Consider the following 26,614-nt stretch of genomic DNA (forward strand, 5'->3'; position numbering starts at 1 on the left):
GGTACGTTGCCATGGCCAAAGCATGATGCCAATAGGAGGGGGCATAGATGCATGGGCAAGGAGTGTACGAACAATATTGTGTATGGATTTAATTTTCCGTTCCGCCTTACCATTTTGGGGTGAGGTGTGCGGACAAGAAAATCGAAAAAGCATCCCGTTTTGTTCACAAAATTTATGAAAAGGACCATTATCAAATTCACGCCCGTTGTCACATTGAAAAGTTTTGATTTCTTTTTCAAATTGAGTGCGAATGAATGTCCGGAAAGACAAGAAGATACCATAAACTTGGGACTTTGTTTTGATGGGAAAAGTCCAAAGAAAATTAGTATAATTGTCAAGAAAGAAAACATAATATCTGTGACCGGAAGAGCTAAGAATGGGTGAAGTCCATAAATCACTGTGAACAATGTCAAAGGGCATAGTAGTAGTTGAAAGAGAGTCATAAAAAAGCATTTTAATCAATTTCCCCAAAGGACAAGAATGACAAACATTTTTTCGAGCCTTATTACATTCAATCAAATTAATACTACGTAAATAACTAAGAATTACATCCCCCGGATGGCCCAAACGGGAGTGCCAAATATGAGGAGAGATGACGGTAAAAGCAGATGGTGCGAAAGAGGAAATGGCTCGATAATTTTTGGAGAATGGATAAAGATCACCCGAACTCTCACATCTAATGAGTTTGCTCCCCGTCCGTAAATCCTTCACAGAAAAATCAAAAGGATCAAATTCAACAGAAACCATATTATCGATAGTAAATTTACGAACGAAAATAAGGTTTTTGATGAGTTTAGGTGCATGTAAAACATTTTTTAGGTTTAGGGAGGGATTGACTTGAAGGGAAGTATGACCACAACTATGATTCGGAATCATGTTACCATTACAAACAACAATGCCATTGTTTTTTCTCAATTGAAAGTAAGACGAGAGAGTACCTTGGGAGTTGGTCATGTGAGATGTGGCTCCGGTGTCCATGTACCAATTGTTGTCATCGGGCGGATGCAAGGACATTGTATGCATAGCCTGATCAATATCCGTGGGCACATACCCACCATGCTGTGGTGGCGGGGCTGCCGAATAGAATGACTGGGGAGGGCGAGCACCGAGAATGCCCTGCTGTGACTGGGCTGGGCATGGTTGCTGCCACCCGCATGGCTGCTGCCACCTTGTGGTGGGGTAGGGACACGGTGGGGTGGCCCACGGCTGTGACCCCTAAAGATCCCAAGGAGGGAAAAACCAAGGCTGGGTAGGAGCTCCTTGGTGCTGCGACGCGGCAGGCAGACTGGTCTGGTGGTTGTTCCGGTTGCCCCCGCCGCTGTTTTGGCCATTCCCAGCACCACCACGGTTGTTGTTGCGGTTCCCACCGTCACGACCGCGGTTGTTCTTCTTTCCACGATTGTGGGAATTTCCTCGATTATTGGAGGTATTTTTAGAATTGTTGGGCTGCCCATTAACAGAGAAATTATGAGAATTAATATTGTGGGAAATGAGAGCAGCATTCGAACCTGATTCATGAATGGTGTCCTCGCCATTGCTGTCTGCCTCAAGGTCGAGCATCGACCGCACAACTTCAAAAGATGGGAGAGGAGTACGGTGCTGCACCATTGTTCGAAAATGCTTATATTCTTCCGATAACCCACGCAGAAGACGGAGCACCAGACGTTCGTCGGAGACTTTGTGGCCGACGTTGGCGAGGTTGTCTGCAAGAACCTTGAGCCTGGTATAGTATGCTTTCATGTTCGGGAAATTCACCAATTTGGTGTTCGTGAATTTTGCATCAAGGGCAAGAGCCCTAGCCGATTTGTTGTCCTGGAAGAGATGAACAAGGCAATTCCAGGCCTCGGCTGCGGTGTCCTCTAGATGAATGATTGTGTTGAGAAGATCATTGGATATTTTACCATATATCCATTTCCGTACGATGTCATCTAGCCGTTCCCATAGAGCCTTTGCAGCAATTTTCTCAGCTTCGGTTACTGTGGATGAGACAGTGGGGGAGGCAGGAGGTAAGATGTGATCAATTACCAAATTCGCTCGGCAATAGAGCTTGAAGAGGGTAGCCCAGTTATTGTATTGGCTTCCTTCATAGTCAAGAACAATAGGAATGCAGGATTTGATATTGGTGACTGTAGTTGCAAGACGTAACTTGGACGCGTCAGCCATGGAGATGAGAAGAAGGAAGGGATGAAGAAGATGGGAGGTGAGCGACTGCTAGGGTTGCAGAGACATAGCCTGATACCATGTAAGAGAATATTTTTTGTCCTTATTCTCATTCATTCAATAGGTTAATATACATCATTTACAACGTAATTGTAGGCTAAAAATTAGGAACTAATTTGACTAATTGATTCTAACGTATGCTAACCTAAAATAGAGGATTACAAAATATTTTGGACTAAATATTTACATAATCTAACAATACATAAATGAATCCAAGGGAGATTCCTAAAGAGATACATGGGAAAAACCCTAAACACTCACTACGAGTAAAACTCTTAATCATCCAAAAGCTAACTAATGAAAATAACCCTAAGTGTTACTAGTTATAGTAGCACTAGTCTATTACATAAATGACCAAATGGGCTTACGATTTAATAACAGAACTAGTCATTCTTTAAAGCTAGACCCTTGACCTTTGAAGCACTCCAAGGCGTTGAGATTTACGCATACTCGAATCATGTTCTGTAGTGAGAACCAATCCCCCCTTTACAAAAATTATGTTCGAATTTGGACCATGTGTAAGGATTGGGTCTTACTTTGGGCCCAATTAGTTATTGAGTTATTTGCCACGTCTGATGTTGGGCTTGCTAGTTGAAGCCCAACCCCTATTTAGTTCTTTTAAGCCAAGGTTTGTTAGCATGTTGTTGAACAACCTGAATAAATATCTAGAAGGTCCACATGTCCGGTGATTAGTGGTTCTGTTATTTCCTTTTTGTTGATATCAACTAGGTGACATTTTCCTTTAAATACCCAGTGGGTTGTATGAAGAGGTTGTTGAATTATGAATTATCATCTTTAATATTAAATTTCCCTTTTATTTTCTTATATTTACTATTTTATTGAGCTAGGGTTAGCTCAAAGTGTTACATTTGGTATCAAGAGCCTTTGATCTTGGCTAATGATGGGGGATAAACAGCGTTATGCTCTGGCAGAAAATGAAATCAAACAGATTGAATCCCAACTTCAAGCCTTTGTTGAATCAACGACGCAAAAGTTTGATTAGATGAATGCAAGGCAAACTGGATTTGAAGAAAAAATGTTGGAGTTTGCAGATTCTACAAAGAGAGTTGAGGAAATGAGGCTTCAAATGAAAATGGTTGGAGCTCTGGGCCTCTCAACCCCAATGAACTCACCAGTACTGGCTAGATTAGTTGGTACTCAACAAGATATAGGCCAATCTTCAGTGGCAAGTAACTATCGCACCAACTCTTCCACACCACCCTCAGCTACCTTTTCTATTTCATAGGGAAAGCTCAACCTTCAAACCTTTTTCCGTATCCTATGAGCACCACTTTTTCTTCTACCCAGAACCTAACCTCTTCTTTACATTTAAACCTACCAGTTATAGCCTTCACTGCTCCAAGCACCACGCCCTATTCGCTACGAGGGTTTTCTAATGTTTATGTCACTACCCAAACCGAAGGGCCATGACAGGCACCCGGGTCTTACTTGCCGAGCCCCACTGGACATATATACATTATATAATTATACATAATTACAGGCCACGAGGGTCGTCACGAGACAACCTGCTTACTTATAAAAAAGATAAGCTGGAAAGGGACAATCCCAAAAGATATATATACATAACCATACTGAACATGAAGGTACGAGCTGACAAGGCTACCATGGATGACTCTACAACAAAACATAGGCCGAAGAGGCCACATCATATCTTACTGCATCATAAACTGTCTATAAGCCTCTACTAGAGTACATAATGTAAATAAGGTCGGGATAGGGCCACGCCATACCCATATGTATACAAAAATATCATACCAAGCTAGACTGCAACTCCAGAACAAGTGGAGTGCTCCAGTACCAACCCTGAGAAGGCAACGTAAGGATGTGAATCGTTTCCCTACCTACCTGAACCTGCGGGCATGAAACGCAGCATCCCCTAGGAAAAAGGGATGTCAGTACGAATAATGTACCGAGTATGTAAAGCATGAATAGCAACATAATAAAGACATGAAAGTACTTGAGATAAATGAGAGTCAACCTGCACATCTGAATGCCTCTGAGGGCGTATATCATGCATGATTTCTTTCAAAACATATATACATATATATATGAGCCATACTGTGGGGCTGTACTGTCATCATTAAGCCGCTCTCTGGGACTATCATCATCATGCTGTACCCAACTGCAGTGGTGTGCACAATAGGTGCCATACCCAACCGACTATAGCGCGGTGCGGTGTCATAAAATAGATACATATATGTATATATACAATGCATGAATGAGAGTACAAAAAAGCGTTACGACTTTATCGGAGTGATGTAAGATCGATATACCTCCGATTACCATTTTGCATCATCAATCATTATTCTGGACATCCATTAGCCACTGAGGGTTTTTATAACATAATCATAACTTATATAACATGAGCATTCCAAACAAGGGATACTATGAATATGACTCATAAGAATTAGATATACATCATGAAAAGAACAGGACATAAGCCTATATACAACTAAGATTAGAGTTCATTATGAAGCATTCGTTTCCGTTCGTTCGTTTCCGTTAGATCATACCAAAAGAAGGAAGAGCATAGAATTAACATACCTCAAGTGTTACACCTCGGTAATTGTTATATCCCGTAATTTCGCATAATTGGGAAATCTTGGAAATAATTAAGACTTGTATGTTAGAAGGCAATATCTTGATTTTAATATGTCTAGGTTGTTTATGAAAAATATTGGTGTGAAAATATGGAGGAAGTCCAAGGGCAAATTGGGATTTCGGAAATTAGTTTCGGGAATTACAAAATGAGAGTTTTAACGAATTGGGCTCAACAAAATTTAAGAAAATTGAGGCCCAAGTTCAAGGGGTGGCCGGCCAAGAGACTTGGCCCAACCCATGAAATGGTCATGTGACTCTCATGTGAGCTATTAATTAAGCATATTATATATTGTGTTTATCCTTTAGAAAGTTCAAGAACAACAAAACAAACACAAAAATTAGAGAGCACCCCAAAGGACCCTCTCGGCCGAACCCTTGGAGAAAAAAGAAAAATAATTTTCCTAGCCTTGATTTGATCCTAAAAATCTTGTTCTTTTTGTATTAGTAGTAAGTTCAAGACGCTCTCCGACGTGATACAATTAGTTTGGCGAAAGAGCGACGTTTGCGGCAAATCGGAATTTCAAGAAAAAGGTGAGAAATCTATGTTTTTATGTTATGAAATGGGTTTATATGTTATAGTGATTGATGTTGCATGAAGACTATGGAATGGTGTTGTGTTTGTGCATGGCGTGTGTGTGTGAGAAGGGTGTGTTTGGCCGTGAGCCATAGTGTGGTGGAGGGGAGGTGAATTTGATTTTGTTTAGTTTGTTAGTTGTGTCGTTGTGGCATTTATGATGTAAATGAATGTTAAACGAGTTGAATTGGCATTGAAGTTGGTCTTATGTCGATATGGGAGATTATGTAATTTTCATGTGATTTTTTTATATAATTATAGAAGTAAGATTTTAAATGTGAATTATGGTCGTTGTTAATGAATTTGGATGAAAACAATGCAAGTTTATAGTTTGTCGCATTTGTTGAAGTTTTGGATAGAATATGGAAAGTGGCGGCATACTTGAATTCATGTATATCGCTTGGAATATTATTGGAATGTGTTTGAATAACTTTGAATGAGTAAATGAATATGATAATGTGGATGTTAGTTTGATGTTGTGAAGTTTGGATGAAAGTTGTTGAATTATGTAGAAAGAAAGAATATTGACGTTAGACTTATTTCGTTGCGACATATGATGTTTGTGATATTGTGGGCTGTTGTGTTGTTGTATATGGAGCTGAGCTAAGTCTCGGGGTGTTATATATATAGGGGAAATGCTGCCGAAATTTCGGTAGGCAAATATGGGATTAAGTGCATTCTTAAGTATTGAAATTCCTAATTAGGTAACTCTGACCATTTGCAGATTCTGAGCGAAACGGGCCTTGAGTTTTGGGCGAGCGTAAGACGTATATAAGGTATGTAAGGCTACCCACTCCTTCTTTCGGCATGTCTTAGGTATGCTAGGTCGATATCGGAACCCCGGGAGCAATCCTGTTCCCCGAAATTCGAATTAGAGAATGTCTACTATTCATTCAATCGAATTGAACCTTAAAGTTCATCTTTTGCTTTCAAGTAATTAAATGTTCGAAACTTATGCAAATGTAATCAAATCGCTTCGAATCCTCCATGTATGATTCCATAGACCCCAAATGTCCGTGATTCATGTCCGCCACCTCGACTTGACCCGAGGTGGGCCCGCTAACTCCGAGAATTCTTTGTTTGCTCTATTATGCCCATTTGTGTACAAAGTCGGTAAAAGACCTTTGTTATGAATTTGCCTATCATACAATAATGTTATAACTGCCACGATATTCTAAACTATATTTTGAACCATAAATATTACTTTGGAAATATCTTTGTGAAAAGAACTCCGTACTAACTAATCGCTCGACTATTTTGACTAATAAATTGACTTATGATTTTGACAAGTTTCAAAGAATATTTTGACATACAAATTGCATTGTTTGCTCACGACTCCGCTCGTGCCCTTATTATGATTTCGTTCGCCGGTTCCCGGGACGGTTATGATTCGTGCGTACTATGATGAATTCGGCCGTATGCTGTGTTACGGTTCCCGAGACCTCGCCATAGGGCCGGGTTCCGTTTGGAGTTATGCTGTGATATGGCTGGTGATATGTATGATGATATGTGTGTTCGGGGATGTACGGAGATTTGAACCTTCTGGTGTTATGCTGTGTGTGGCACCAGCGTCGGAGTGGTGACCACGTTCCTGAGCTTTGCATGATTTTATTTGCATTATGTATATATGTTTTGATACAAATTTTGATATATCATTCAGTACTTCCCTTTGTATCTGTTTGCTTTCAGTTGTGGCCCATATTTCTGTACTCTATGCTTTACATACTCAGTACATCTTTCGTACTGACCCCCTTTCCTCGGGGGCTGCGTTTCATGCCCGCAGGTACAGACACAGGTGATCCACCACTGTAGGCTCCACTTTCTGCTATTTCGGAGTACTCCCTTTGATCCGGAGTCCACTTTTGGTACATACATCTTTTGCTATGTATATATATTTCTGTATATCTGACTATTTGGGTACGGCGGGGGCCCTGTCCCGTCATATGATTCTGTCGGTCTGTTTAGAGGTCTGTGGACATGTTTGTGGGTTAAGGTCTTTCTGTATGGATATGTGTATATGTTGTTTGGGCGATCCCATACGCCGAGGCGGCCGGTCCGCATATGTTTATACGTTGCTTTGTTAGCCCTGTGTGCCCTTTGTTGGTGTTTGTTGTGTACAGGGTTATTTTGGATAGTCTGTAAAACAAAGGAACCTCTGTCGAAATTTTTCTGGAAATTATCTAAATTTGGAATATAGCCTTGTCGGCTTCTGCTATTTACTTGAATGCATTTGATAGATGGGTTCGGGTGCCTAGATCGGGCACTAGTCACGACCTACGGGGTTGGGTCGTGACAGTAATTTCCCCGTGAACGTAGAATGAATAGACTAATGAAGAATACGAGTATACGATGTTTTAATCGGAAAGGAGTGACGTTTGACGACCCTAAGTAAGATTTCAAAGGCAATGGGAATAAGGGATAAGGTTATGCTCCACAATGACTAATTATAGGTTCTGAAGACGTGAAAGTTGCAGATTTGCACTTTGGCCCAGTTGGTCGTAAAATGAAATACGGACCGTAAAGTAGTATACCGCCCGTAAACTACCATGTCGTATTCCAACTTACCAAACTTCTACTTTCTGTCAAATGTTCAAATGGTTAAATACGACTTGGAATATGGACCGTAAATCGAATTACGGCCCGTAAACCGAGATCGTAAATCACCATGATCCTCAATATACCTGTCTGGTTTTGATATGCTTAAATACGACCGCGAAATACGGCCCGTAAACTAGAATACGGACCGTAAACTGGGTTTACGACCACTGTGCACTTCAGTGACTATTCATTCCGGATTAGATTTTAAGTAATTAAAAGGAGACCTAAGTTCATTCAATTCATTTCATTTCCACGATATTTCTCTCTAGAAACCTCTAGAATGATCTCTACTCTTCATCACAAGAAAATCAAAGGAAATCCATGATCAATAACACTAAATCTATGAAATAAAGTGTATGAAACCTAGCTAAAGTTCATCTCTCTCAAGAAAACCCAAAGGCAGTGAAGTAGGGTTTTGATGCTAGAGGAGTAATTCCATTCAAAGCTTGTTCAACCATCATCTAAGGTAATTTTCATGACTAAACCATGTTGTTTAAGATATTGGAAGGTTTAGATACTTGAATTGTAAAAAGGCATAGGAAATGGGTCATTTATGAGTGAATAATGTCATGGTTGGATAGTAGTTGGGTTGGATTATGAATGTTAGTGTGTTGTGATTATGAATGCGTTATAAATGACATTTAGACCATGAAATAAGTATTATATACGAGGAAACGCGATAGTAAGCTATAACCATAAAGGAGGAGAAATGGAAGAGAATTGTGGATTGTGGTCAATGTATACAAATGACGATTGTTCATTTCAATATTGTGAATGTTGTTGTGAGCGTGTGGGAGTTGATATAGAATATGGGAAAGTAGTATAAACAAAGGAAGTACTGCCCAAATTTTCCCTAGAATTAGTAACGCGTTCTTATAGTCGAATTAACTAACGATAGTGCGAATTCTCTCTTGAAGGTAGAAACGTGATATCGAAGGAGAACAAGCAAGCGATAGCTTAGTTAAACGTAAAAGATATGTGAGGCTAGCCCTTTCTTTCTAATGGCATGAATATTATAGCATGATTTTTTTTCCTCTTCATGAGTTCCCATTTCGGGAAGCTAAAAGCCTATGTCCACGAGTGACTGTATAAGATAAGAGATATGATATGATGATCCTATAATGATAATGATGTTATTTATTGCTACACTCACCTTATATGCTAATTCCTTCAAGGTGAGGCAGAATGTCAATGATTGCTCCATAATGAAATCGGGGGATCACGACCTTACGTCACCCCGATAAAGTAAAGTGTTCATAAGCCTTATGCATGTACTACGATAAGTTTGTTACGTTAAGCATATTATGATGAACATGCATGATGATGATATAACACCGCGCCTATTTGGCCAGGTAGTCACCTCTAACGCGGGCAACTATACGATACACCATGGCCAAATGGCATGGGCAGACACCACTAGTAGGCGGCTTGAGATGATACCCCGGACGCGGGAGGCCTGGACGCAGGATAATGTTATGATTATCACACCGATCCGATATGGACGGGCAGCTTATATAATACTACACCGTACCTATATGGGCAGACAGCTTATACATTATACATACATGACATGATGTTGATTATGAGTAAGCCAGCATGCATTATTTCTTTTACACTTGATAGTCAGATACAGTTATTCCATATGGATACTTCTTGTATATCATTGCCGTATTTCTTTGTTTATGGCTCTCATACTCAGTACAATATTCGTACTGACATCCGTTTTCTTTGGACGCTGTGATCATGCCCACAGGTAGACAGGGAGGAGAGCTCGACCCAGACCAGCAGTAGCTGTCAGCTGATTGAAAGCACTCCTTTGTTCGGAGGTGCTTATGATGATTCTTTTGTGTATATTCATGTATATGTATTTTTGGGCATGACGGGGTCTTGTCCCGTCCTTATGTTTAGCACTCCAGTAGAGGCTCGTAGATGCGCAGTGTGGGTTAGATGGTCTCACGAGATGCTATTATATGTATATATTATTTTGATGGCCGAGAGGCACATGTATATAAAAGTATTTACGTTTCCATATAAAATATGATTTTCCGGCAATTGAGTATAAAGCTGATAAAAGAGCATTAAATGAGTAAGATGAGTAGTAGAACGAGTGGTGCTCGGTGGCTAGCTCCGGGTACCCGTCACGGCCCCTAGCTGGGTCGTGACATCAAGTCATCCAAGCAATCCAACAATCAAGCTAAGTACAACTAGCACGCCAATCCTATAACAAAGGAATACATATACAATCTTAAGCGACACCTGTATATTACGTATATCAACGATAACTTAATTCTAAAATGAAACGGGCAGCACTTCCCCTTATTCTCTAGCCACGACAATAGATACAACAACCTAAAATAACAACAAAAATCTTACAAAAGTCCTTAAAAACTCCTTTCTCTATCCATACAAAGAATATACACCAAACTACCCAAAGTACACCAATATACAATAACAACATACCCTTCCTTTATTCCCAATCAAGGAGTATAAACTCATCAAAAACATTAGATACTGCTCATATACATAGAAATCAACTCAAAAACACAATCACAACATGCTCAAAATAATCCATGAACTAACTTTCTCCGATTATCGATTTTTTATGCTAGTTCATGCTTAATCCTCCCATTTAACTATACCAACATCAAGTAACCTTAGACATAAGTAAAAACACAATATACTCACCTCTTACAGAAGATTCTAGTCGGAATCCAAGTGTTCCCAAGCTTACAATCACCCTTAAAGGCCTTACAACACCAAGGATATGGGTTTCCTCACTTCATTCCTTATATTTGAGTTGGTTATGGTTGATTCACGTTGGAACCATTATGAACTATTTAAGGGAACTTAGAGTGACTTTAGGGTCGTGGTGTTGAAGAATAATGATAACAATTGGACTTTGGAATGGATTTACAGTGCAAAAGGTCGGCCACCGCCTTATTTTGACGCCAAGTTTTATGGACCGTCAAACTGTTCTGCAGGCGTCAAATGGGTCAATCAAATGGACCTCACCAAAATACCTCACTGTGACTGTTTTGTGGTGGGGAGCCACCATTTTGACGGTCGTCAAACTGTTTTGTGGACCATCAAATGGTCTATCAAACTGCACTTTCCGGCGAATTTGTTTTCTTTGATTTGTTTAACTTCTAATCCTTCCAATACTTACTAAACATGAACGTAACTGTCACGAGCCAACCGGAGGGCCATGATGGGCACCCGATGCTAATCCACCCGGGTACCTCTTATCGTACTCTCATATTCACATCTAGGTGAGCCACATGGCTTACTCATAATTTATATGCATCAATAGTGCTAGTCTCGTTGGGCAACAACACATTTATATCATCATCAATAACAATGTCCATTTCTATATACACAAGCCGACGAGGCTATCAAAATGATATACAAAATATGAGCCGATAAGGCTAAGGACATCTAATCATATAAAACTGTCTACGAGCCTCTAAGATGAGTAGAGTATGTCACATCATATTGGCGGGACAGGACCCCGCCATGCCCATAGGTATGTACATAAAAGAATAATACCAAAAGCTGTATAGGCATGTACATAAAAGAATAATACCAAAAGCTGTAGCTCCGGATGAAATGGAGCTCCTCTATGCAGTCCCTTAATAAGATATCTATGGATCAAGCCTGTCTCCCTGTCCACCTGCGGGCATGACGCAGCGTCCACAAACAAAAGGACGTAAGTACGAATAATGTACTGGGTATGTAAAGCATAATTAACATCATAATAGGAGCATAAGGGACAGCATAAGAAATAACATAAGATGGGAGAATCAGGAGATAGTAGCCATCATCGTAATTACTTACTTGTCTTTCATAGGGACCTTCCATTTCTAATGCATGCTCGTGTACATACATATATACATTTACAAATATCCATATCCGTATCTATATTCGTATCCGTATTCATATACATATTCGTATCCATAGCATACCCGACCATGAAGGTTCGGTGGTTTCACATACCCGGCCATGAAGAGGCTCGGTGTCGTACATACCTGGCCCTACCAAGGCTCAGTGTTATCCGTACCCAACTGCAGTGGCGTGCGCGTGATACGTATCATACCCAGCCATATAAGCTCGATGTTATATAATAGTCATACATACTTAGACACGTATACATAAAAGTCCATAAGTATTATCAACATCATTGTCATCATCGTTTTCGTTACATCTATCCTTATAGGATCAACTATCATATAAAGGTAGTACTAGTATAGTGAAAGTATCGAGAATAATGAGCTTTGGTTCTCTTAGAGGAAGAGTCATTTATAAGTCATTATGGAACTCATGAAAGGATATACATATATAGCAAGGGAACCATGCCTTAATGAAAGAAGGGTTAGCCTTACATACCTCTTTGTCTCCTTAACTATTTAACGTTCCCCGTTGAAGCTTGAATAATCTACATTTAGAAGGATTCATAACATGGTTAAGCCTTAATGATACTCCTAAATTCAAACTAGAATAATTCATGACCTAATGAAAATTGGGCAGCATTTCCCCTATTTCGTCAACTTCCACCATATCAAAAAACAACTCCCAACAACCACAATAATATCCACAATATCATAATCAAGTATTCACATTCGATTTAGCCTTCAAAATTCATCCTTGTGTTCAACTTATACCAACAACTTCACACCCATTTAAGCACATTTCCGTACAATGCTTCCTCATCACTATTACTACCTTCCATAACAATATTATATCCATATTATTCTAAGAATCATAACTCAAGTTAGCTTACTACTCAAAAACATCATAAAAACTACATTTAGAACTCATCTTCTACTTTTTCCTTCCACCCAAGTTATTCAACAACTAAACATTTTTGATAATATGTAATAAGCATGGAAACTAACCTTTTATCTCATAATAATGAGCTTTGGAGCAAGCTATCAACTTATATGAAAACTCTAGCTTCAATATCCAAAGAATTCTTGGAGTCTACTAACCCTAGAAAGACTTGTAACACATGGGTCTCTTGATTCTTGCCTCTTGATATTTAATCTCCCTTGGATTAGTTTATGGAGTTGACGAGAGGGTTTTTGGAGAACTTTTGGATCTGATTTGGTAAAATAAAAATGTCCAAATGAAGTGGAGTGAAATATATAAAGTGGAACTTAAAATCCTGTTAGGCAATTCTGCGCCCATTTTGACGGGCCGGCAAAATTCCTACGGACCGTCAAAATGGTCCGTCGAACTGCCCAGTCAAATATGGTTCACTGTAACCATTTTACGCTGGGCTGGTGCAGTTTGACGGGGCGCAGAATTTTCTGCGGGGCGTCAAAATTCCTGCGGACCGTCAAATGGTTCGCAGAAATTTTCTGCTCAGACAGTCTATCTTGAAACACCCATAACTTTTTACTCCGACGTCACATTGACGAACGGTTTGTTGCGTTGAAAGCTAGACTCGATGAACTTCAATTTGGATAAAAGAAACACACCAAAAATCCTCATATTCTAGGAGATATGCCTCCCCCAATCTGGACCAAAATCCTGTCCGAAAATTTTCCCAATTTTTACCAAAGTTCCCACAAACTCCATTCCTTTATTTGCTTGTTCTTAAATCCTTCCATAGCTCATTTCATGGGCTTAAACCCCCATAACCATAATATGGAAACATGTAATCTCATATATCCTAAGGTAACTCCCGTTTCCACGATTAGGACAACTAACACCTAACGAATCTCAACGGACGAAACTACGAGGTGTAACAGTAGCCCTTCGTATACATAAGATAGGCATATCTACAATTGTATACCCTCTAAGGTAGTCCCGATGTTCAAGGCTAGGATAGCTAACATATGACGAATCTCAACGTACAAAACTATGAGGTGTAACATGCTTCCCCTCTTAGAAACATTCGTCCTCGAATGTTAAACTTTCAGGAAACCCATAGAAATTTCGGCAGAGTCTCCCCTATAAATGTACTACTACTAACCTGCCATGCAGCAACCCAAATCATACAATGCCATACAGGACTACAATAAATAACAACAACAACCATGTCCTCACACGACCACTAATCATAAGTAACGAAACACTACGCACCTGAAGGCAAAGGTGTCTCAGTTTGGATCTCCTCTGGGAGCGGAAACAAGTGCAGATGCCTGGATCTCATGTCTTCCTCAGCTTCCCAAGTTATCTCCTCAACATTCTTGCTCCTCCAGAGAACCTTTACCGAAGCCACATCCTTGGTCCTCAACCTACGGACCTGTCCATCTAGAATGGCAATAGGGACTTCCTCATCTAATAGTTGCTCCGTGACCTGTACATTAGTAACAGGTACAACTATAGAAGGATCTCCGATGCACTTATAGAGTATATACACATAGAAGACGGGATGTACAAACTGCAAGTGTGAAAGTAGATCTAACTCATAGGCCACCTGGCCCACTCGGCGCATAATCCTGTAAGGCCTAATGTACCGAGTGCTATGCTTTCTCTTTTCTTCGAATCTCATAATGTCTTTCATTGGTGATACCTTCAGGAATACCCAGTCATCTACCTGAAACTCTAAATCTTGTCGGCGGTTATCTGCATAAGACTTCTGGCAACTCTGAAAAGCCAATAGCCATTCCTGAATAAGCTTAACCTTATCAATCGCCTGCTGGATCAATTCTTGTCCTATTAGCTTAGATTCCCTAACCTTGAACCATCCGATAGGTGATTTGCACTTCCGTCCATATAAGTCTTCATACGGAGCCATCTGAAAGTTGGAGTCGTAGCTATTATTATATGCAGACTCAATAAGCGGCAAATGATCATCCCAACTACCTCTGAAGTCTATCACACATGCCTATAACATATCCTCGAACGCGTGAATGGTACGCTCAGCCTGTCCGTCTGTCTGGGGGTGGAATGTTGTTCTGAGACTCACCTGAGTCCCTAATCCTTTCTGGAAAGACTTCCAAAAGTTAGCTGTAAATTGCTATCATAGATGATAGATACTGGAACACCATGAAGGTGCACTATCTCCTTAATATAAAGCTTCACATAGTCCTCTGCTGCATAAGTAGTCCTGATATGCAGAAAATGGGCTCACTTTGTAAGCTTATCAATAATCATCCATATCAAATCAAACTTACGCTGAGTACGAGGTAACCCTGTAATGAAATCCATGTTAACTGCTATCCATTTTCAAGTCAGAATCTCAATAGCCTGCAATAACCCACCAGGTCTCTGGTGTTCAATCTTGACCTGGTTATAATTAGGACACTAAGCTACAAATTTTGGTATCTCTTTCTTCATCCCATCTCACCAATATACCTCTCTAACATCATGATACATATTCGTCGTCCCCGAATGAATAGAATAACGGGAGTAATGAGCCTCTCCCATAATCTGTTGACGTAACCCTTCAACATTAGGAACACACAGTCTGCCTCGATATCTGAGGACTCCGTCTCCAGTAATCTCAAATGGTGTCTTCTCCTTCTGAGGGGCAGTATCTTTGTAATGGACTAACATAAGATCCTCGTACTGGCGCTCCTTAACCTCAACCACTAAAGATGAGGCTACTGAACCCTAAATAATAACTCTTGCATCTCTTGAGTCTAATAATCGAACTCCTAGGCTAGCTAACTGGTGAAGATCATGAGCTAACTCCCTTTTCTCTGGCCGTATATAAGATAGGTAACCTATAGATCTACTGCTAAGGGCATCTGCCACTACATTGGCCTTCCTTGGATGGTACAGAATATCAACATGATAATCTTTCAGTAGCTCCAACCATCATCTCTGACGCAAATTCAACTCCATCCACTTGAAGATATACAGAAGGTTCTTATGGTCGGTATAGATATCAACATGAACACCATATAAGTAATGCTTCCACATCTTTAACGCATGAACCACTGCGGCTAACTCTAGATCATGGGTCGGTTAATTTTTCTCGTGCTTCCTCAGTTGCCTCGAGGCATAAGCGATAACCTTACCGTGCTGCATTATCATGAAACCCAATCCGACACCCGAAGAATCACAATAAATAGCATAACCCTCTGGTACCTCTGGAAGTATCAGAACTGGTGTTGAAGTCAACCTGTCGTTCAACTCCTGAAAACTCCGCTCACAAGCCTCTGTCCGCTGGAACTTAGCTACTTTCCGAGTCAGCTTCGTCAATGGTGCTGAAAGGGAGGAAAAGCCCTATACTAATCTTCAATAATAACCTACCAAGCCCAAGAAACTACGAACGTCGATAGGTTTCATAGGTCTAGGCCAAGTCTTCACGGCCTCTATCTTCTGCGTATCAACCCTGATGCCCTCATCTGAAATGATGTGGTCAAGAAAAGCCACAGAGCTCAACTAGAACTCACATTTAGAGAATTTTGCATACAACTTTCAAGCCTGAAGAGCTCTAAGTACAACAGGCAAATGATCCGCATGCTCAGTCACTAATCGAGAATACACTAGAATATCATCAATAAACACGATCACGAACAGATCTAGGAAGGACCTGAATACGCTGTTCATTAGATCCATAAATACTGCTGGGGCATTAGTCAAACCGAACGACATCACCCGAAACTCAGAATGACCATATCGGGTTCTGAAAGCTGTCTTCAGAACATCTTTTTCTGTAACCCTCACCTGGTGTTATCTTTATCTCGAATCTATTTTTGAGAAACATCTGGCACCATGTAAATGATCACATAAATCATCAATCCTTGGGAGCGGATACTTATTCTTTATCGTCACTTTATTGAACTGTTTGTAGTCAATACACATTTGCAAGGAGCCGTTTTTCTTCCTTACAAATAACACAAGTGCTCCCCTTGGTGATGTACTATGCCTGATAAAGCCTTTCTCGAGCAAGTCCTTCAACTGCTCCTTCAGCTCCCTTAACTCAATAGGTGCCATCCTATAAGGAGGAATAGATATCGACTGGGTATCTGGTAAGACATCGATAGCAAAGTCAATCTCCAGCTCTGGTGGGAGACCCGGAAGCTCATCTGGAAAAGCATCTGGGAACTCATTAACTACTGGGAAAAATTGAAGAATTGCCGACTTCGCTTCTGCATCCTGAACTCGGACTATAGATACATCCTTTGGCGATCATCTTTCTTGCCTTGAGATAGGAAATAAACCTACCTCTCGGCGAGTCTGCATTACCCTTCCATTCTAAAACTGGCTCTCCTGAAAATTGAAACCGAACCATCTTTGTTCTACAATCGACATTAGCATAACAAGAGGCCAACCAATCCATACCCATAATGACATCGAAGGCGACCATATCTAACTCGATCAAATCTGCTACAATATGATGATTATAAACTATAACTACACAATTCCTGTATTCTCGTCTAGCAATCAATGGGTCACCAACAGGTGTAGACACTTCAAATGGCTTAATCAACTCAGGCTCTACCCCAAACTTACCAGCAATAAAAGGATTAACATACGACAACATAGAACCTGGATCTATCAATTCATAAACATCATAGCAGGAGACTGATAGTACACTTGTAACAACATCAGGCGAAAACTCAAGATCATGTCGACCAGCTAATGCATAAATGCGATTTTGAGGACCGTTCTAGCTAGATGCTCCAACTCTGCAGCTACCACGACCAGCTGATGTATGAGAACCCTGCCCTAGAGGGCGTACATATAATGATAAACCCGCTGCAGATCCTGTAGGCTGAACTATACCTCTAACATCTCTCGACGGACGCTCCCGTAAAATATGGCCAAGCTTGCCGCAAACATAACAAGCATCTAAACCCAAGCGGCACTGCCCAATATGTAACTTACCACACTGAGTACATCGCAGCAAATGAGGCCTCATCTGGCTTGATTCACCCCTATACTGAGAACCTGAGGGTTTGGAACCCTGACCTGGTTCTGAATATGTAGATCGATTGGACCTCTGGCCTGTGAACTACGGAGGTGCACTAGCTGTTGAATGGGTTGAATGCCTAGGATACTGCTACCTCTGAGCTCACTAAAATATCTCGAAGATCTAGCTCTCTTACCCTGGCCCTTATCATGCTCACGCTCATCCCTCCATTGCTGCTTACACTCCTCGAGGCCCTGAGCGTACGCTTGAAGGCGATAAATATCCATACCTGTCAGAAGTACGGCCGTCATACAATCATCAATCAGATGTGGTCCCAAGACAATCACGAACCGGTGAACCCGATCCTCCATCTCAGCAACAATAGTAGGAGAATACCTAGCCAATGAATCAAAGTGAATACTATACTCCCCGAACACATATATTTCCCTGTCTAAGGTTCTGAAATCTATCAACTCGGGCCCGTCTGATCTCCGGTGGTAAATAATGACGGAAAAAGACCTTAGTAAAATCCTACCATACTGCTAGAGGGGCATACTCTCCCCTGGACAACTCCCAAGTCTCATACCATTGAATCCCAACATCCCGCAGTCTATAACAAGCCAACTCTAACGACTCAGTATCAGTAGGGCATGACGGGCACCCGACTCTCATCAGAGTCAAGCGACCCTTAGACATTCGCTCTATCAAAACCTGTCATTTCAAAAACTTTTAAGAACATAAAATTTTTCCAAATAGAAATCATTATGTTACACCTCGGAAAAATCTTCCGTTGGTACGCAAGTGAATGAACTAGCGAAATACGATTATCGGGGTAATGATGACTTAAGGGCATTTTGGGAAAGAGTTATAACGTCCCTTAGATTGGTATTGAAGTGTTAAACAAGTGTTAAGAAGGTTCCATGAGGATCGGAGATCAAACGAAGTGGCGAAACTAAGTTCAGTGACTGATGAGTTCTACGGCTCATTATACGGACCGTATAATGTTATACGGACCGTATAGTGGACCGTAAAACCATCACAGTGAAGGTTGGTTGCTGGTGGAATTTTACGGTCAGTTATACGGATCGTATAAAATTTATACGGACCGTATAACGAACCGTCGAATGGTCACAGTGAAAGGTTGCTCACTGGTAACGTTTTACGGTCAGTTATACGGACCGTATAACGGACCGTCAAGTAGTCACAGTGAAGGGGTGCTGGGCAGACCCATTTCACAGTCTATTATACGGACCGTATAACCATTATACGGACCGTATAATGGACCGTATAATGGAACCCGACAGTTCAGTGATGATTTAATAAATAAAGACCAAGTTCATGAAAATCATTTCCACATTTCCTCTCTCTCTCTAAAACATCTCTCTACAACTTTTGTACAAGTTTTCAAGGGTATTAATCCATCAACCACATTAAACAAGTAAATCCAAGGTAGAAACCCATCAAGGATCATCTAAAGTCAAGAAACCCAAATGGAGAAAAACTAGGGTTTTACTCAAAGTGGAGTATTATCAACAAAAGCTTGTCCCTACAACTTCTAAGGTAAGATTCATGATTTTTATATGATGTTTACGGTATTGGAGAATTAAAATGCATGGATTGTAGAAAACATGGTCCACTAGGGCATGAATGATGAATAGTGACGTTTTTGAGACATAGTTTGAATTGAATCATGATTGTTGTTGTATTGTGATATGAGTGTGTTATAAATGACGTTAAGATCATGAAATAGACATTGTATATGGAAGAACGAAGTTGGGTGTTGTGACCATAAATAGGGACAAATGGAAGTGAATTGAGAATGTGGATAATGTAGATGATTAATGGCCATGGAAATGATATTATAAATGTGTTGTTGACGTTTGGGGGTTGAATTATGATATGGACAAATGTTGTATAGATAAAGGAGATGCTGTCCAATTTTCTCTAGTTCTAGCCACGTGCACTAGTTATCGATACTAATGATAGTATGGCCTTAATAAGGTAGAAACGTGAGCATCGAAGGAGTACGTGCAAGTGTAGAATAATTCGACAAAGAGGTATGTAAGGCTAACCATTCTTTCATAAGGCATGGTTCTTTGGCCAAACTCCTAATCCCTCTATATGAGCATGTTGACTACAAATGTTTCACATTCCGAACTCATAAGCTCACTATCCTTGATTGGTACTACGAATGCGCTACGCAGCTCAGGTGACGAGTAAGACTACGATATAGAAGTAACAATAACGATAATGATAGTAATGATGATGGTGATAATAATGATGCTAAAGGTGCCTACGGGTTGTTATACTCATACGTGCCTATGAAGGGCTATAATGAAACCCCGAGCTTATAACGTCGGGTAGAATATATGTGTATGAATATGTAGAGAATATGTATACGATTACGAAACGTGCGCACACATCTGCAGATGGTACGGATAACCCTGAAGCCTTGGTAGGGCCAGGTATGAGTAACATTGAGCCTTGGTTGGCCAAGTATGTATATGAAATACTGATCCAATGAGGTCGGGTACGCTATGTAAATGCCATGTATACGAAATGACTATGTATGTATATATTATGTAAAATAATGTGATGAGACTATGTATAAGAATACGAATAAGGACATGTATACTAATACGAGCACAAGTATGGTACGAGTTTTATTATGGGGCACGAATGACGATGTGAGTAAGTAAGCGACATGATGATGATGGTATTATTGTCTCCCCTCCTATGCTATTCCATATATTGTTCATTATGTTGTATATCAATGTTAATCATGCTTTACATACTCAGTACATTCTTCGTACCGACGTCCTTTTATTTGTGGACGCTGCGTCATGCCCGCAGGTGCACAGGGAGACAGACTTGACCCATAGCTGCCTATTTGAAGATTTCATAGAGAGCTCCATTTCCTTCGGAGCCATATCTTTTGGGTACTCATTCTTTTGTGTATATAATTATGGGCATAGCGGGGTCCTGTCCCGCTCATGATATGTCATACTCTTAGAGGCTCGTAGTCATGTGTATGTGGGTAGAGATGTTTGGCCATGTCGGCCTATGTTTTGTATATCTTTTGTTGGCCTCGTCGGCCTTGTATATTTGACATGGCATAGATGCCCATGATATGTTAATTGATGATGGCCGTCCAATGGGACTAGCTTGATTAATGATTTAAAATGCATGAAATGAATTATGGTTCACCTAGATGTTATGATATGCATGATAAGGGGGTGCCCGGGTGGGGTAGCACCGGGTGCTCGTCGTGGTCCCCTAGTCGGGTCGTGACAAAAGTGGTATCAGAGCAGTTCAGTCCTAGGATGTGTCTACGAGCCGTGTCTAGTAGAGTCTTGGTTATGGGTGTGTTGCGCGCCACACTTATAAACGAGAAGCTGCGGACATCTTAGGAATATATGACCTTCTTTCTTCATAAGAATCGTGCGATAAAGCTATGATGTAAGAAATTCTTGTTCTTAAATCGTGTGTTGTGTATTTCAGAGATGCCTAAAAAGAAAAAGGCTACAGCAGCCCAAAGGGGCAAGACGGTGGCAGAAAAGCGGGCTGAAAGAGCACCGCCACCGGTAGTAGAGGAAGATGAGTCCCAGAGTGCGGCTCAATCTCAGTCCTCCCAGACAGTGCCTATTACTGAGGAGCACGTGGGAGCCTCAGCCCCAGCTCCAGATCCTCCGCCGAATGCTTCAGGCCAAGACGTAAGAGAGGCCATTAATTTGTTGACTCAGTTGGTACGGCCCAGACTCAGAGGCCAAGCGCAGGACAAGGTGACAGGACTGTTAGCGCAAGGGCCAGTGACTTCATTGCTTTGAAACCCCCGGAATTCTTTGGGTCAAAACTGGAGGAAGATCCGTAGGACTTTGTTGATGGTATGCTAAGGACGCTTCGATTGGTACATGCTTCAGACACCGAATCGGTGGAGCTAGCGTCATATAGATTGAGGGATGTCTCAATCCAGTGGTACACGGTTTGGATGGCTTCGCGGGGAGCCAATGCACCTCCGCCGGTATGGCAAGAGTTTGTCGATGCTTTTCTCCGTCACTACATGCCTCCAGAAGTTCGGCGAGCTAGGGCCGATAAATTGTTGAATCTGAGGCAAGGTAGCATGAGTGCTACAGAGTATAGTCTCCGCTTCAATTCCTTGGCTAGGTATGCTTCGGCCATGGTAGCGGATATGGGCGATCGGGTGCACCGGTTTGTGAAGGGCCTAGGGCCACATTTGATGGATAAATGCTTGACTGCATCTCTTCAGGATGGCATGGATATTGCACGTATTTAGGCGCATGCCCAGGAATTGGAGGAACACCTACAGCAGCGGAGGAATGAACGTGAACAGGATAGGGGACATAGCAAGAGGGCTAGATCTTCGGGGCCGATGAGTGAGTCCAGAGGTGGGCACCGGCAGCAGCCCCCTAGGTATGCAGGCTACTCTATGACCAGTGCGCCCCCACGGTTTTCAGGCCAGAGATTGGATAGATCTGCTCATTCAGGGCCGAGCCCGAGTTATTCAGGGCCTCAGTATAGAGATGATTCAGGAAAGTCTAGGCCACCCGTGCCACGATGTTCCCAGTGTGGGAAGTTGCATTGGGGTCAGTACCGATCAGGTTCATATGCTTGCTATTCTTGTGGTCGACCAGGCCACATTATGCGTGATTGCCCCTCAGTACAGGGTAGAGGTAGGGCCCAGCCATCAGGGTCGATAGCCGGGTCTTCAGCATCTGCACGCCCTATGGGGCCAGGTTCACATGCGGCGGTTGGCCATGGTAGAGGTAGAGGCAGAGCTCCCAGTTCCAGCGGTCCTCAGCACCGTATTTATGCTTTGGCTGGACGCCAAGATCTTGAGTCTTCTCCTGATGTGGTCACAGGTATATTATCGGTATTCTCTCATGATGTATATGCTTTGATTGATCCGGGCTCCACATTGTCTTATGTTACTCCATATATTGCGGGTCGATTTATAATTGAGCCGGAGTCTATTAAGCCTTTTGAGGTGTCTACGCCCGTTGGCGAATCGGTGATAGCTAGCCGAGTGTATAGAGATTGCGTAGTTGTGATATGTGACCGCCGTACAGTAGCTGATTTGCATGAACTAAAAATGGTAGATTTTGATGTTATTATGGGCATGGATTGGTTCGCTTCTTGCTACGCCAATGTTGATTGTAGAACGAAGATGGTTCGTTTCCAGTTCCCGGGCGAACCAGTCTTAGAATGGAAACGGAATACGGCGTCACCAAAGGGTAGGTTTATTTCCTATCTAAAAGCGAGGAAAATGATCACTAAAGGGTGTATTTATCACCTAGTGCGAGTTCAAGATGTAGAAGCTGAGTCGCCGACTCTTCAGTCAGTTCCGGTAGTGAACGAATTTCCAGATGTGTTCCCGGAAGAGCTTCCAGGCCTTCCTCCCGAGTGAGAGATAGATTTTGCGATTGATGTGTTGCCAGACACTAATCCCATATCTATTCCTCCCTATAGGATGGCACCCGCAGAGTTGAAAGAGTTGAAGGAGCAATTGAAAGACTTGCTTGAAAAAGGCTTCATTCGGCCTAGTTCATCCCCGTGGGGAGCACCCGTATTGTTCGTCCGGAAGAAGGATGGCTCCTTGAGAATGTGCATTGATTATCGGCAATTGAATAAAGTGACAATTAAGAACAAGTATCCCCTCCCGAGGATTGATGATTTATTTGATCAATTGCATGGTGCCAAATGGTTTTCAAAGATTGATTTGAGGTCCGGGTATCACCAAGTAAGAGTTAGGGAGAAAGATATCTCTAAGACAGCTTTCAGAACAAGATATGGCCATTTCGAGTTCTGAGTAATGTCGTTTGGGCTAACTAATGCACCGGCAGTGTTTATGGACTTAATGAACAATGTATTCAGGCCTTTTCTGGACCTATTCGTGATTGTATTCATCGACGATATCCTAGTGTACTCTAGATCTGAGGCTGAGCATGCGAAGCATTTGCGAACCGTCCTTGGAGTTCTTCGAGCTCGAGCGTTGTTTGCAAAATTCTTCAAATGTGAGTTTTGGTTGAACTCGGTATCATTTCTGGGCCATATTATTGCAGCTGATGGTATTCGAGTGGATAGTCAAAAGATCGAGGCAGTGAAAACTTAGCCAAGGCCCACAACCCCTACAGAGGTTCATAGCTTTTTGGGCTTAGCCGGGTATTACAGAAGATTTGTTGAGGGTTTCTCTTCTATTTCTGCACCGCTCACAAAGTTGACTCAGAAGTCAGCTAAGTTTCAATGGACAGATGCTTATGAACGTAGTTTCCAAAAGTTGAAAGACAGATTGACTTCTGCCCCAGTCTTGACACTTCCAGAGGGAGTGGAAGGGTATGTTATTTATTGTGATGCTTCAGGCATCGGGCTAGGCTGTGTATTGATGCAAAATGGTAAGGTGATCGCGTATGCTTCTAGACAATTACGGAAACATGAACAGAATTATCCTACCCATGACTTAGAATTGGCCGCGGTGGTCCATGCTTTAAAGATATGGAGACATTACTTATATGGTGTCCACGTGGATATTTATACAGATCATAAGAGTCTCCAGTACATCTTCAAGCAGAAAGAGTTAAATTTGCGGCAACGACGATGGCTAGAGTTGCTAAAAGACTATGACGTCGAAATCCTGTATCACCCCGGAAAGGCAAATGTTGTGGCCGATGCTCTTAGCCGCAGGTCTATGGGAAGCTTATGCGATGTGCGACAAGAAAAGAGAGAAATGACCCGTGAGCTTCAGCAGCTAGCCAGCCTAGGGGTCCGAGTAGTGGACTCAGGTAGCAGCAGAGCTACCATTCAGAATTCGGCAGTTTCGTCGCTAGTAGCGGAAGTAAAAGAGCGGCAAGGTGAGCATTCCAGGCTAATGCAGTACAGAGATACGCTCGCTCAGAAAGAGGGGTCACCATTTGATATTTCGGGAGACGGAGCCCTCGATGCCGAGGCAGGCTATGTGTACCCGATGTGGCAGACTTACGCCACCAGATTTTGAGAGAGGCTCATTGTTCCCGTTACTCCGTTCACCCTAGAACGACGAAGATGTATCATGATCTTAAGTCGATATATTGGTGGAATGGGATGAAGAAAGATGTAGTGGAGTTTGTAGCCCAATGTCCCAATTGCCAACAAGTAAAAATAGAACACCAAAAGCCGGGTGGCTTATTGCAAGATATAGAAATCCCAACTTGGAAGTGGGAAGTGATTAATATGGATTTCATTACAGGGCTACCTCGTTCTCGACGCAAGTATGATTCCATATGGGTGATTGTGGATAGACTCACTAAATCAGCTCATTTCTTACCGGTCAGGACGACCTATGTGGCAGAAGATTATGCAAGGCTTTACGTTAAAGAAATAGTGAGACTCCATGGTGTCCCAGTGTCTATTATCTCCGATAGAGGAACTCAGTTTACGGCCAAATTTTGGGAGTCCTTTCAAGAGGGTCTAGGGACCCAAGTGCGCCTTAGCACGGCATTTCACCCACAGACCGATGGGCAAGCTGAACGCACCATCCAGACTCTTGAAGATATGTTACGGGCATGCATGATAGATTTTGGGGGAAATTGGGATGACCATTTGCCACTCATTGAGTTTGCTTACAATAATAGTTATCACTCCAGCATCCTAATGGCACCATATGAAGCTTTATATGGGCGAAAGTGTAGATCCCCGATTGGGTGGTTTGAAACGGGAGAGTCCTAGTTAATGGGGCCCGATTTGGTCCACCAAGCCATAGAGAAAGTCAAGCTCATACAAGATCGGTTATTGGCGGCTCAAAGTCACCAAAAGTCTTATGTGGATAATCGTCGAAGGGACTTAGAGTTTCAAGTTAAGGATTGGGTGTTTTTGAAAGTGTCGCCGATGAAGGGCGTTATGAGATTTGGCAAAAGGGGAAGCTTAGTCCCCGGTATATAGGGCCTTATGAAATTGTGCGAAAGATAGGCAAAGTGGCCTATGAATTAGACTTACCTCCAGACTTGGAGTCAGTTCACCCGGTTTTCCATGTCTCAATGCTTCGGAAGTGTGTTGGAGATCCTACGAGGGTCGTCCCAGTGAATGATATTCAAGTGACAGAAAAGTTAACTTATGATGAAATACCCATTGTCATATTAGATAGGCAAGTACGGAGGCTTAGAAACAAAGAAGTGGCCTCAGTTAAAGTTTTGTGGAAAAATAATAATCGAGAGGAAATGACATGGGAAGCGGAAGAAAATATGCAATCCAAGTACCCGCATTTATTTCAGCCCTTGGGAGAAGTCCAAGACGAGACGTCAAAATCATAAGGTATGGATGTTTTCCTTTTATGCTTCTGGGTCGTGTGTGGCCAAAATTTTCATGTTGTTATGATGTGGCCCTGTGTGGCGTCGATATTATGGGTTGTTGTGACAGGTTGTTAGTGCCATGGTATAGGGGAAACTCTGGCAAATTTTTTATAAAATCCCGGGTGTTCTCAACATTCGAGGACGAATGTTCTTAAGGGGGGAGAATGTTACACCTCGGAAAAATCTTCCGTTGGTACGCAAGTGAATGAACTAGCGAAATACGAGTATCGGGGTAATGATGACTTAAGGGCATTTTGGGAAAGAGTTATAACGTCCCTTAGATTGGTATTGAAGTGTTAAACAAGTGTTAAGAAGGTTCCATGAGGATCGGAGATCAAACGAAGTGGCGAAACTAAGTTCAGTGACTGATGAGTTCTACGGCTCATTATACGGACCGTATAGTGGACCGTAAAACCATCACAGTGAAGGATGGTTGCTGGTGGAATTTTA

General features: G+C 41.8%; 1 protein-coding gene across 1 annotated transcript; it reads right to left on the minus strand.

Moving 5' to 3' along the window:
* Window positions 1-1,215: 1,215 nt before the first annotated feature.
* Window positions 1,216-2,163, minus strand: LOC132630838 (uncharacterized). Its single transcript, XM_060346439.1, has one exon. The coding sequence runs from the start codon at window positions 2,161-2,163 to the stop codon at window positions 1,216-1,218; it is 948 nt and encodes a 315-aa protein (XP_060202422.1).
* Window positions 2,164-26,614: the final 24,451 nt, after the last annotated feature.

This window comes from Lycium barbarum, chromosome 3 (genome assembly GCF_019175385.1).
Source record: "Lycium barbarum isolate Lr01 chromosome 3, ASM1917538v2, whole genome shotgun sequence".
NCBI classification, from domain to species: domain Eukaryota; kingdom Viridiplantae; phylum Streptophyta; class Magnoliopsida; order Solanales; family Solanaceae; genus Lycium; species Lycium barbarum.

Excerpts from the sequence above, each read along its gene's own strand:
- LOC132630838 (XM_060346439.1), bottom strand. The coding sequence starts at position 2,163 with ATGGCTGACGCGTCCAAGTTACGTCTTGCAACTACAGTCACCAATATC.